We start from the raw sequence: 13,364 nt of genomic DNA on the forward strand, positions 1-13,364 counted from the left end.
ATTTTTGAATCCCCAATCCGGAAACTAAACAAAAAAATACATGAAAAGCCTTGTGATGCTGGATTAATTTCCATGGTCTTCATATACTATTATCCATGAAAAGCCTTGTGTCCAATTTGGAATGATAAATGCGAGCAATTAATCAAAATTCCAATTACTTCCAAGGAAGCTATTTCCTTTTAATTTTCAGGTGCAACAAAACTTTACCTTTAACATGAGTAAAATTGATAAAAGATTCCCTGGTCTGCGACAATCATCCATACGAAGATACCAAGGAAGTAACAACATATGCAAGCTGAGCCGGAGTTTGAAAATTGATTATTTTGAGCCATGTTGAACCCTACTCATGCAGAGCCTGGCTCGCTTCAGTTCAAATTAGAATCCAAATTCAACACCGCTTCCACCTATCTGAGAACAAAAATGCTGCACATTCCATCATTTGAAGTAAAAAACTACAAAATTTTTGTGCACGAATTGACTGTCAGCTAATCAGATAGCCAGAGAAATATGTCACGAGAAAATGTACATCAATCTGATCGCACTCAGATACATGTGCCTCCCCTTGGTTACGATAAAAGCATCCACGGTTGAAGAATTAATGATCGTCACCTTCTGTGTTGGCACGTGGACTTTCGTTACTGTCTGTGGCAGCACACAAAGCCTTCCAAATAGGAACCAACATTTTCACCGGTGGTCTAAGTTTCTGCAAGAAATGCTAACTTTCATTAGTCAAAAGTGATTCAGAGGAATCTATACATTGAATCTTGGTGGCTCCCTTTATATTCAACCCATTAGGTTGAGATTTCAGCAGGGGACTGTATTCCGCAGTATTATCATGAGGTTGCTAGTCAAAGGTGAACAAGTCACTGCCAAGTGCCAATCTCTGACCTGAGCTTTCAGGCAATCATCAAACCTCTTCACCCACAAAAAAGCTCATGGTGAATAAGTCCAATGCCATCATCACCAACAATTCAACAGCGTTTATATGGCCTATCATAGGTTCAATTATGTTTTGGGAACATATATCCTTCTCTTTTTTCAGTACGCACCATCACCACCAACCCCACAGCATTTTATATGGCCTAAGGTAGGTCAATTATGATTTGGGAATATATCCTTTTCTTTTTTTCAGTATGCACTTATTAATTTCCCTCTTTGGAAGAACGGGAAAATCATACAGACAGTAACCATAAATAGGTCAGAAGGTTATAAGTAGAACAGGAAAAGCTTACAGACAGTAACCATAAACAGGTCAGAAGGTTATAAGTACGAGACATTTACCTGAAAAACTAACATCAGTTCCGATTCACCGCGTACCAACAAAGCCAGGCTCCAATAACAAGTAACAGGTGTCACACACTCATTCAGAAGAGGTCTCAAAATTTTTCCCAAAGGAACAAAGCGGTGAACAATTCTCCCACTGCATTAGGAAAACAACCATAGTGAGAACATAATAAAATAATTATAGTAAATAGAAGAAGCCACAAGCTTAATTATATTTTTCCAGCATGGTAGGTTGTTTAATTGTTATCCTCGGGTTTACAGGGAACACCTAGGCTAATAAAGCAGTGCAGTTCTTCAAGGGATTAGCTAATGATGTAGCCTCACAGGGATGAGGAAAAATAAACCAAGATCTCTCAGTGATCAGCAGTCTAATTAAGGTTTGCAAAACCCTGGGGCTAAGGGACTCTAGGGCTGTTTAAGGCTTTTGGGAGGTCTTTCTGTGGCTGTAGAGGGTATGAATTAGTGCCTAGGATTTTGAAAACGAAAATCTGAATCTTATTATTTCCCAGTCTCAGATTTAAGTTTCTAAGTTTTAGGGTTTTGGGAATTTACAGTTTCAAGGTTTTAGGGTTTTCAGAAGGTAATTAGGATTGAGATTGGGATTGAGTGTCGATGGGAGTGGGGGAGGTTGTGGATCTATAAGGAGGAGATATTCTGGTGGGGGGTTTGAGAGATATGGAAGTTCGAGCATGGGGGAAGAAGAAGGTAGGGCGAATGGGTGAGGAAATAGAAAAACAGTAGTATAAGATGAAAGGAAATGATTGGGATGAACTGAAAGGTGACTTACCAAATATGAGGGGCTGGGATTGAGATGGAAGGGTGAAGGCAGACTAACGATTCTGCCAAAGGAGAATTCCTTCAATCTGAAACTCTGGATGCTCGACACCTTATCTTGGGTGCAACAAAACTCCCAATCGTATTCTCAAATCTGTGTTCTTACAAGCATAGGCTGTCTATCTATAGCCTTTAATAATCACTACTAACAGTACCCAACATCAAAATAGAATTCAAATATGACTCTTCTACTTATCTCATCCTAGACTGATTCAAATAATAATTTGAAAACAGAATTGGCCTCCTAACTAACTCCCAATTTCAATTAGGCTCATTTGGGCTCCAGTAGGACTGTCAAAATTACCAAACTACCCTGATATCAATTCTGCTTCTTATGCTGCTGCACAGCAGCCCTAGGCCTTCTTTCAGGCCTTGGGACTCTTCTTGGAGTGGGTTTGGTGACGTACATCAGCTAGCCCACTTAACAACTGCCCATTCACTCCAGTTGCCTTGTTTGCTGGTTGGCCGCTACACAACATCAACTCAGCCTTATACCAATTATATGAGGGAGGCTACATAAATCCTTGTCTTGTTATCAGCTCTATTTGAAAATTACGAGGCTTAAACTTAAACCACGCCTGTGTTTCTATTTTCTTCACCAATTCTAGCAGGGTCATTTGGTTGGCTCCTATGTCAACTCTAATTTTTCTCTGATTTATTATTTCAAGTTATCTGATCAGTGTTAATAGGAAACAAATAAAATATAATTTTACTATTTACTAAAAGGTGCTGATATAGTACGCATAAGAAGTTAAATGATATGGCACTAATGAGAACTCAGACATTGAACTTCTTCCATATGCAAGTGGTTTCCCTCTCTAGCTCCTAGGTAAAGGATGTTGGAATGCACGTAGCATGAAACGAGTCTCAACTCGTGTGACAGATTTACTTCAGAATACGATACTTCCTCTTTTTATAAGTATGTATTTGACTTACTTGAGCTGTAAGAAGACAAATATAAGTATCTAACAGAACTTTACCAGAATATGAATCTGTGAGAAGAGTTCAAAACTCGCATCAACAAGGTTGAATAGGTTTGAACATGTGCATGAGACCAGATTCTGCAACAATCTGTATTTCAACTGCCTTCTTAGTGCTGAAAACCTTTTCTTTTCTTTTCTTTTCTTTTCTTTTCTTTTCTTTTCTTTTCTTTTCTTTTCTGTGTGTGTGTGTGTGGGGGGGGGGGGGGGGGAGTTAGAAGTGATGCTGTAAACTCAGCGCATGCCTATTCTATGTAGTTGAATGAATATCTGATGGTTGACTCTCATCCAGGACACAGTTTTTTACAGATATCAGTCAAAAGAGCAACTATTAACTTCCTTCTTCCTTCCACCATCTTCTACACATGTACATATCAAAACCCAACCTATTCCAACATTTCAAACTCATGAATTCAAATCTCAGCTCATTGCTGCCACCCTTAAATCTCCAACCAGAAACCATGGAACACAATTTACAGCCATATAGGTGAGGCCTTGCTCTCGTGCCTACCAAACTCCAATCTTCTTGCCTCAAGTAGTCAATGACCTTTGGCCCAGACCAACGTCCTGCCAGTTCTCAGGAAGTAACCCATATTTAGGCACTAATTTTGGATCACCGATAAGAGTTAGCCCTAACCTATACGAAGCTTAACATAATTGATTGCCACATGAAGCAAAAGACCATAATCTTGGCCTGCAAAAGCCGATGGTGTACTATTGTGGGCTTTGACCTTAGCCCTTACACCTAACACATTAGCATTTCCCTTGATGGCAGAGCTCTCACTGGTCCTCCAGCATTTATTGTGACAAAGTGGCTATGGTAGCTTTGAGCTGCAAGAACTTAAATTTTTTTAGCAGCCTTTCAAATTTACAAGTCACTTTTGTATGAGGTTTTATTAAGATGTAATTGTTATAAAAATAACTCCTCAGGATCAGCAGTCCAGTCATCATTAATTTTCAGAGATAAAAGCATTAATTGGTAATTATATGTATGCTTGCATCAGTAGAGTACTTATTTAATCTGTCACAGACTCAGTGTATGCTTGCATCAGTAGAGTACTTATTTAATCTTCCTGTGACACATCTTTATGTAAAGACCAGCAGCCTGCCCTCCTTTAGTCTAATTCTGTCCTCTATTCTTGACTAAAACAATTTTTTCATGGTTGACCAGCTTGTACATAAGTATCTACTAAAGAAAACAAGGGCTACAGTGAACTAACTCGCATTGAGAGACGTGAAAGTAGTCACTATGGTCCTAAATTTCCCAAAATCTGAAATAATAACACAATAAACTACTTCAGCCAGAGTATCTTTTATAACAAGTTAACAATAATTAACCACAACTGCAACCCTGAGATGGGCCATGGTGCAGTGGTACGGTTGCTCCATCATAACCTAGTGGTTGCAGGTTCAAGTCAGAAAACCACATCTTAGTGAAGTGGGGATAAGGCAGCTTACGTTCTGATATTCCTCAGACCCCAGAGTGGCAGAAGCCTCATGCACTGGGTATGCTTATTTCATAACTAACCACAGTCTGAATTGATAGAAAATTTGTGTTTTGAGATACAATAATACCTTCCATAGTGTGTCTCGAGTTGCACACCAAATGTAGGCATAACCACCACTGACTCTGTTTTATTCAAGCATAAACTAAGTGGTAAGATACATGTGATGATTTCTTGGAACCATAAGTGGTAATAAAAAACAAGCAGTAAAGCAGAATAACTCATGTAACGTTGAATTCTAAGGAGAGAAAGTAAGTATCTAAGAACGTATTTGAGATTAGGATGTGAAGCTCAAGGAAAGTTTAAAATGTTGAACTACATTTATCCTAATCTTACATATTGACAAAGACGCAGCAGGGTTATATGAAAGAAATAAGAGAGAAAAAAAACCATGGAAAAGAGACGAGTCTTAAACTCAAGTTATGCCCCAGCAGGCCCAACTTGACAGAAATATTCGAGATAAGGAAGGTAGCAAGTCAAGAAGCAACGGGATTGTCATTTAATGTGATCTACAGATGTTAAAGAGTATTCTGTATGGGATCTATTTGTTTAAAACTTCCTTTAATTGTTGGATACATTATCGACAAGTTTTATCAACATCTATTCCTCCTGTTGTCTTGGCTCAGATTGTTTATCTAGAACTAAAAGATAGGTCAAGTAGATCACAAAGAAGCAATTGGCCTATGGATTTCAAATTCTTTGTGACTCAGCTCTTCCTAGTAGAAAACTAATAAATAAATAAAAATTGACTTCAAAACATTTTTGTTGGTATTTGTACTCGTTAAAAAGTTCTTCAGACTTTTTCCGACTTTCTGGGAATTTATTAAGCGTTATAGGTAACAGGATTCTTGTGTTACTGGTTATTTTGCAGGAGAGACGAAAGTCACTGTCAAATTGAAATATCTACGTTATGTTGACAATTGGTAGCATGCTTACCATGACAGACACAGCTTCAGTTGCTGAGTTTTCTCATCTGTAAAAGTAAAGAACTGAGTATCTGCTTAACTCACCTTTCACCACACGCATCCGATGCAATGATTTGGCAAATAACAAACCCAAAAGAGTAGTCCATAGGAAAACAGCATAGGAATTTTCCTGTTTTGCAATTTGCAAGGCAGCCACATCAGCCATTTATTATCAATGATATGTTGTCATTGTTGGCAGTAATAATGATAAGAATAATGAGGAAAAATTCATTGCCTGAGGCCCATTTCTGCCACATGGAGGCTCTGGCCACTTTGATTTTTGGATATACAGGGTTATCCTCGGGATTGGTCACATGCCAAAGATGCAGCTAGCCATCTAATCATGTGATCCACCATATATTGAGCTCTTTCCAACTACTTCTTCTAATAATATTATGATGGTGGCGATCATGATAGTAATAACAAAACATCCCATAAACCATTTTCTTGCACACTAGATAAGTTAGATGGTAAAAAAATTCAAAGTGCCGCTTGAGGTGACTTCAAGCATCAACACAGTGACAGAGTATTCAGAAACAAAATTGTTGAGCATCTCTGTAGGTATCTATTCAGGACTGAAAATATTATACATAACAAGGAAAAAGAAATGGAATACAACAAAAAGAGGCCAATATCTACCTTGAACATTATGATATTACAGGCATTTGCCAGCAGAAGGAGATAAGCAATATATGCTAGAAACTTCCTTGTGCCACTTCTCTGAACAGTGATATGATGAGTATCGACAACTTGGAAAGGTCCATCATGGTTATCATGGATGTAACTGTATCTCCCATAGGCAGAGGTGACCTTGGTCATTCTTAAACTGAAGCAAATGAATAATCATTCAAATAATCCTTGATTAGAACTCCATTTGGAAATAGCATGAACGGATTAAACATTTCAAAGACATTACATTTTGTATCTGAATTGTTTAAATGATGCTTATGTGAGTCACACCAATAACACAGAGAAGTTTTTTCATATCAACAACACTTTGTTAAAAAATCTGAGCAACAAGTTCTGCATTTCTAATTCACCGGAATTGTCAGTTGTCTTTGTTAACAGATTAAATACCGGTCCAACTCCTTTCTTAAGCAACTTACCCCCACAAAATACCTTTATGAAGCATGGGATGTGCATGAATCATATAACTTTGATTCAAGAAAAAGCCTAAGGTAATAAATATGGTGTAAAATACAGAGTGAAATATCACTAGGAATTTTGAACTCCGCTTGTTTGGAAGCCTTAGGCACTGGATTCGCCCTTTATTGAGCAAGCCTGTATTTGCATAAAGAAATTGTATGCCTCGTTGGAAAAGCATCGAACAGGTAACATGTAGAGATAGATGAACACAATAATGGGTGATAGGACTGAGGAAACGCAAGGTGACCTCGTCTGAACTAAACCAAAAGGCAGGCAGAGAGAGATTCTTCCTACAATAAAGAGAGAAGTTGAGAATGGTATCACTTCATTGCATTTAGAACGTTGCTGTCATAAGCTCTAACAGCTTCAACAGCGGTAATGAAGGTCCCCGGCAAAAGTTGGAGTGTTCAACTTCGTCAAATTGATAACATGAGGTTTTCGAGTTGAGAAGAAAAGAAGAAAAAAAAAACGTTTACCGTCAATGCTGAAAGATAGCATATTGATATCTCTGCTTTAATGAAGTCCAAATAACCAAACATTCTGAATTTCGAATCTGAATCCAAATGCGACCATCAGAACTCTCTTTTTAGCTTAGTAGGAGGAAGAGATCCAGAGCTTACTGAGTATGATGAAGAAATCAGAATTGTAATCAATTCTTTCTCTGCGCCGAGTTCGTGAAGCAGTTCAGGAATTCGTTAATGAAGCTTCCCAGCGAAGCATAACTGCCGATAAGATTCTATATGATATTCAGAATTGGGAGCTTCACCATATGTCCCCATGGATCGAGAAAGGAGATTCGGTGAAAAAATCGAATTATCGCCCACAGCAGCAGCAGCAACTCAGCAAGACCTTCTCGATTAGCAACGAGCGAGATTTACAAGAACGAGGAGATGAAGACGCTGCTTTAGGTTTCTCCGAAAGCATAAAAAAATTAAAAATGATTTAGGATTTGCCGCTTGTCGCGTTGCCGATCTTGTTTGCTATATTTCGAATTTTCTTCTTAATGGGTTCAGAACTTCAGATGTCAATAACTACTTACTCGGTTTGGGAATTTTCTTCCGAAAAAATAAAAAATAAATTGTATTGTATATATATTTAGTCGGTTTGGGTGGACTGGTATGAATTTCCTCCTTTGGTCTTTGGTTGGCTAGGTGTGCATTAAGTTTTTTCTCACAAAGGATATGCAACCTACATCTATCATTCAAAAAGCATGAGTGGCATCACACGAATTCTAAATGGCTTGTGGGTATTCTAGAGTATTACAAGTTAATTCAGTGGAACAAAGGGAATCAGTGCTTTTGAACTAGAGGACCCCACAACCGTATCCTTTACAAGCATATGTATTTTGTGATGCAAGTCTTTGTTCGGGTTCAATTAATGGTGGTGTTGGTTACTTAATTATGGAAACAGATGGTTTGGTTTGTGCATGCTCCATACCTTGGAAGTTCAGGGATATCCAAATTGGTGAAGCGATAGCTATTCGTCAGAGCGTTCTTGCTACCCTCGATCATGGTTTTCGACGTATTCAGATTACTTGATAATGGCTTGCATCTCTTTTTTTTTTTGGTAAGACAGCTTGTATCTCTTACCTCTTAGGGTTGGACAGCTCTCAATCTCAAGCTACAAAGGATATCCTATATGATGTATTTGCTTTAAGTTCTACAATTGATATTTGCACTTTTGTAAAAATTCCAACGGCTTAAAATTCTTGTGCTGATGCCCTGGCTCGGAAGGCCGTGTAAGACATTTTGGCCAATTCCACTCCCTGATTGCAGTTCTTCCTCAACTAGGTGTATAACACGGTCCTCTTAATAAATATTTATGTTTAAAAAAATTACTAATTTTAGTAGGAATAATTACTATTGACTCTAGTATTATAGTTTAATTATTAAAATGATATTGCTCTTTATTAAATTCCTATTTTCCATCTCAATTTTAACAAAAAAACTGTTAAATTTGAATGTTAATGCCTATTTTGTCCTTCTTAAATTAATAAATCAAAATACAATACTATCCCCATTCAAAAAAAACATATCAAGTACCAATTTTGCACTTGTATTCTTATCATTTTGAATTAAAAAAAAATCTAAAATGATTGTTTTTTATTAAAAAAGTTCATAAAATCCATAACATCAAATTATATACTAAATATTAAAAACCTAATGGAGGTACGAACTTTTTAAATTTGATAACATCAATTTAAAAAGTAAATAATAACAAATTAAAAATAATACTAAATCAAAATTTAATTAAATAAATAAACAAATAAATAAAATAAATGGTTAAATTTTTCTTAATTACTAAGGTAATAGTGTAATTGAATATAAATAATAAATAAGTATAATAAAACCTTGAGGTTATTTATAAATTTTAAATAAATAAAAAAGCTGTCATATCATCATTTAACTAATGGAGTTTAATGGTTGAGAGCAACAATAATTATAAGTAAAGTGTCAAGTTTAATTAATAATTTTAAAAAGTATACAGGATGAAGTAATAATTAAGTTATAGTAGAAGGGATGCCAATAATAATTATCCCAAAGATAATTACTACTGTCCCCCTCTATTGCAATGGGTACATTGTAATCTAGTAATTACTATTTGTTTGCTTTAATTGAATTACAATTCAATTTGGTCCAATATTTTCTTGTTGTCCCCTTCAACTATAACACCATTACAGTTTAATGTCTAATTTTTATTTTGTCATTCTAAGATTAAAGTCAAAATACAATACTATCATTGTTTAGAAGAAAGAAAAAAAAAATGTCAAATACTAATTTTATAATTGTATTTTTATTATTTTGAATTCCATAAGAAATATTATATACTTTTTTTATTCTTCTTCTGCCAATAAAATGAACTTTTTAAATTTGATAATATCAAATTTGATAGTAACTAGATAAAAAATTAATGAAAAAAAAAAAATTTGATAACATCAATTTTGGAAAGTGAATAACAAAAACTAAAAGGGGACACCAATTTGAAAAGTAAATATAAAAAAGGAAAAAAAAGAAACCCTAATTAGGGTTAATTTTTCCATAATTACCAAGGTAAATTTTAGGATTGTTTTGAATTTTAAAATAAATTTTGCCACATCATCACCTAACTAATATTGGTTAATGGTAAAAGGCCAACAATAATTACCAACAGGGGTTGGTTCAAGTGGTAAGCAACTTGATCCGCTTAAGCAACCGGTATTGAAACTTTGTGGATGTAAACAATCTCTGTTGGGAAAGACTCACCCACCATAGCTAGGTGTGCGACCCGGGTCGAACACCGGATTAGTCAGGGCAAAGCCTTGGAAACCAAGGTTTGCAAAAAAAAAAAAAAAAAAAAAAAAAAAAAGAAGAAGAAGAAGAAAGGCCAACAATAATTATAGGTGAAATTTAAAGTTAGATTAGTAATTTAACAAAATATAAGAGATAAAATAGTAATTAAACTATAGTATACGGAGCAACAGTAATTATTCTATTACAAAAATATAATGTCTTTGTTAGGTTTTTTTTTTTTTTTTTTTTCGAAAAAAAAAAACCCTAAATTAAAAGAAACAAGGGTATTGTAGGGTTTTGGAATAAAAAGTAACTGAGAGTAATTTAAGGTTTTAAGCATTAAAATAATTAATGGTATATTGAGGTTTTAATAATAATATTAATTTACAAATTTAAGATAATTAATAAAATAATTGAGAATAATTGAAGTTTTAAATTAAAATATTTGTTTACTTAAAAAAGGCTTAAAAAAAATAATTAATAGAAATAAGGTATCTGATAAGGTAAGAGGTGAAGTAAGTGATCTACTTAAGAGGGGATTAAAATATTATTTGATTAAGTAAGAAGGAGGTTCACACCAAAAAAAAAAAAGAAAAAAGAAGGAGGTTGGTCATATTTACCCCTTGAATTTTGTGTCGGTGTTGTAGCCCGGGGGTCCTGGTTTGGCCAAGTTCTAGAGCCGAATGATCCATTCGTTGCTCTTCTCCCAAATTTTAAATTGTTGCGCGCCAAAAAGTCAGATTATCTTCCATGTCCGTCCTCTTCCCTCCATTCCACATCTTACCAAGATTTCAGTTTCAGTGTTTCGGAACAAGACGAAGAAAAAATCCCTTGAAAATATTAGGGAAAACGAGTGAAAATGGTTTCAATGGTACCAACCTCAGACACGAACCCTAAAAACCCTAGCGGTGTCTACCACATCGGCGGGATTCCGGTCGAGTTCCCATACAAACCCTATGGTAGTCAGCTGGCATTCATGGGAAGGGTAATATCAGCCCTAGATCGAGCTCAGATTCAAGGTCATTCTCATGCATTACTTGAATCACCAACTGGTACTGGGAAATCGTTGTCGCTCCTCTGCTCCACCCTCGCATGGCAGCAAAACTACGGAAGGAAGATTCTGTCTCAATCCAATCCAGCTCCCGAAGCTGTATCTGATCCCCTTGCCCATGGTGGTGGATTTATTATTGAACCAGAACCTTCCGGTAATATTGCTACATGTTCTATGATGATCTGGCTAGAAATATCTGCTAGTTGATCATTCCAGGGTTCATACTGTTGATTTTTGTTTTTTCAATTTCCGTCATTTGGTATTCACAAGTAAAATGAAAATACCTAAAGCGTAATATCAGGAACCATCTTGGACTTTAAACCTATCCCTTCAAGCTTCCGAATTCATGCACTGTTTAAGGGGTCCCATACGGTTGTTTTTCCTTACTGTAGATGTTTCTATGGGGTATAAAATAGTTAGAAAACACAATCACTTTGTGAAAATGGGGGGACGATGTTGTACTGTGATGGCTCACTTGAATTACTGCAACATAGGATGTGAAAGTTCTGAGATTAGAATCATTAGTTCCACCATGTTTAGCCTCATAAGTAGTTGCTGGTTTTTTTTTCTTCCTTTTTTCCCTTCTCATTTTATAATTGACGTAAAAACTTAATTAATTTATTGACTATTCATTATTGTATTCATTTCCTTGCTGCTTCTCATCATTATCAGTTGTCCACTTGTACCCAATTACGCCAGATTTCTATGTTTATTGTACCATAAATAGAGAATAACTGACAGTGGCTACATGTTCGTTCTTCTCATCCATTCAACTTCATATCAACCTTGTAGGTTTCTATGCATAGTTTGATGGTCCTAATAATTCATATTAAATCACTTCAGGTAATTCAATACCAGGGACTCTACCAGCACCTGCAACAAACAGTAGAAGTAAAAAGAAAACAAAAACGAACAGGCCTACCATCTTCTATGCCTCGTGAGTTTTATTTTCTTCTGCATTAATAGTAGGCACAGCTATTGCCTTCATGCAGCTACAGTTACTAGGCACAGCTATTGTCTTAATGTAGCTACAGTGAGAAATATGGTAGTCTTACTTGGGAAGCCTAGTATATTCTTAGTGGGGATTAGTTTGAAATTAGTATTTATTTTTTGTGCCAGATGCTAGTATTGTCATTATTATTTGAAGTTATAACTTGTTTTCCACTGGTTATATAAGGAGGACACATTCACAGATCAGTCAATTGATCCGGGAATACCGCAAAACATCGTATCGAGTTAAAATGGCAGTAATGGTAGGTCCTTATATCATAAATCTTTTTAAATATTCTAACTTCATTTGGTGTAGATTTCAATCTTTCTGGCTTACCTGTAAATTATGTTTAGTTATAGGGGTCTACTTGTAATTTCCTTCTCTTATTATAAATAGAACACACTCTCGATGACGCAAGCCATTGTTTTTGTAACTCTCTCTTGTTCTTCATTTTCTTATTCAGACTAATAAGTTTTTGTAGCAACTGATGTTCCAGTACTGACCGTCCAATCTTTTCAGGGATCACGGAAACACTACTGTACCAACAAGCACTTACGTGGACAAGATAATATTGATGTAGAATGGTGCTTGTCTTAACCTTGAAGGCATGTTTAATGTGCTTGTGTTACCTTTATCTTGTGCTAATATGAGGTTCCTGTAAATTTTCCAGCAAGAAGCTTCTGAAGGATGCGGGATGTGTTGAATTCAAGTGAGTTGTTGTAGTTTTTTTAATTTTTTCCTTGCCTTCCATATATCTATATATTAGCATAAATATTTCTCAATTTCTTTTGTCCCTGAATAACTGATGTCTGATCTCTTTAACCAATCAGAAATATGCACAAACTTAGCTCTCATCCATCACTACAAAGAGGCGGCTGCCTTGAAGTCCATGATATTGAAGACCTTGTGAAACTCGGGCAATCTATCAATGGTTTAGATATATTTTATTGTTATTACATTATTATTTTGAGCTCAAATTTCTCTTGGTTTTAAGTTAAATGACTGCAGTTTGTATTGAAAGCTTTTATGCGAACACATTTTGTTGTAGGTTGTTCTTACTTCGCAGCTCGTTCCATGGCAGAAGTGGCTCAGCTTGTTTTTTGTCCATACAACTACATAATTAGTCCAATATATCGAAGAGCAATGGAAATAGATCTTGGAGGATCAATTCTCATTCTAGATGAAGCACAGTATGTCTCTTTGGAGTTTGTTTTTGTAGTTCCAGTATGATTTTCATTAGATGCTTTGGATTATTTCAACATTTTTTTTAACTAATGTTTAACTCTTGAATTATTAATGATGTTTTTAATTTTTTAATTAAAATGTGATTTACTGTAAA

General features: G+C 35.6%; 2 protein-coding genes across 4 annotated transcripts in view; one reads left to right on the forward strand and one right to left on the reverse strand.

Annotated features, from left to right (window-relative positions):
* Positions 1-4: 4 nt before the first annotated feature.
* On the reverse strand, positions 5-7,747 carry LOC149017357 (phosphatidylinositolglycan-like protein). Of its 3 annotated transcripts, none has more exons than XM_089151693.1 (6): positions 7,335-7,747; positions 6,208-6,394; positions 5,614-5,698; positions 4,674-4,728; positions 1,282-1,420; positions 5-703 (listed from the first exon to the last, which is right to left on the reverse strand). In XM_089151693.1, the coding sequence occupies exons 2-6, from the start codon at positions 6,385-6,387 to the stop codon at positions 596-598; spliced, it is 567 nt and encodes a 188-aa protein (XP_089007819.1). In that variant the 5' UTR covers positions 6,388-6,394; positions 7,335-7,747; the 3' UTR covers positions 5-595. The 3 variants fall into 3 exon arrangements, with proteins under 3 accessions (XP_089007819.1, XP_089007817.1, XP_089007818.1); XM_089151691.1 differs by having other exon boundaries at positions 7,191-7,747; XM_089151692.1 differs by having other exon boundaries at positions 6,208-7,004; positions 7,191-7,747.
* Positions 7,748-10,668: 2,921 nt separating this feature from the next.
* LOC149017358 (RAD3-like DNA-binding helicase protein) overlaps positions 10,669-13,364 on the forward strand; it is a 30,416-nt gene continuing 27,720 nt past the window's right edge. Inside the window, exons 1-7 of the mRNA XM_089151694.1 lie at positions 10,669-11,188; positions 11,878-11,971; positions 12,212-12,287; positions 12,545-12,609; positions 12,696-12,734; positions 12,856-12,956; positions 13,074-13,215. Of these exons, the coding sequence (XP_089007820.1) occupies positions 10,843-11,188; positions 11,878-11,971; positions 12,212-12,287; positions 12,545-12,609; positions 12,696-12,734; positions 12,856-12,956; positions 13,074-13,215 (863 nt within the window). The 5' untranslated portion in view covers positions 10,669-10,842. The remainder of the gene's footprint in view (positions 11,189-11,877; positions 11,972-12,211; positions 12,288-12,544; positions 12,610-12,695; positions 12,735-12,855; positions 12,957-13,073; positions 13,216-13,364) is intronic.

The sequence above is a fragment of the Hakea prostrata genome, chromosome 4 (assembly GCF_041222555.1).
Source record: "Hakea prostrata isolate BN-2017 chromosome 4, UWA_Hpros_2, whole genome shotgun sequence".
Classification (NCBI taxonomy): Eukaryota; Viridiplantae; Streptophyta; class Magnoliopsida; order Proteales; family Proteaceae; genus Hakea; species Hakea prostrata.

Bases quoted from the DNA above. Each gene is read 5' to 3' on its own strand.
- LOC149017357 (XM_089151693.1), bottom strand. From the start codon at position 6,387: ATGACCAAGGTCACCTCTGCCTATGGGAGATACAGTTACATCCATGAT. The intron at 4,729-5,613 runs GTGAGTTAAGCA...TGAATAAAACAG, and splicing joins TCGGATGCGTGTGGTGAAAG to AGTCAGTGGTGGTTATGCCT. The intron at 704-1,281 runs GTAAATGTCTCG...CATTTCTTGCAG, and splicing joins AACTGATGTTAGTTTTTCAG to AAACTTAGACCACCGGTGAA.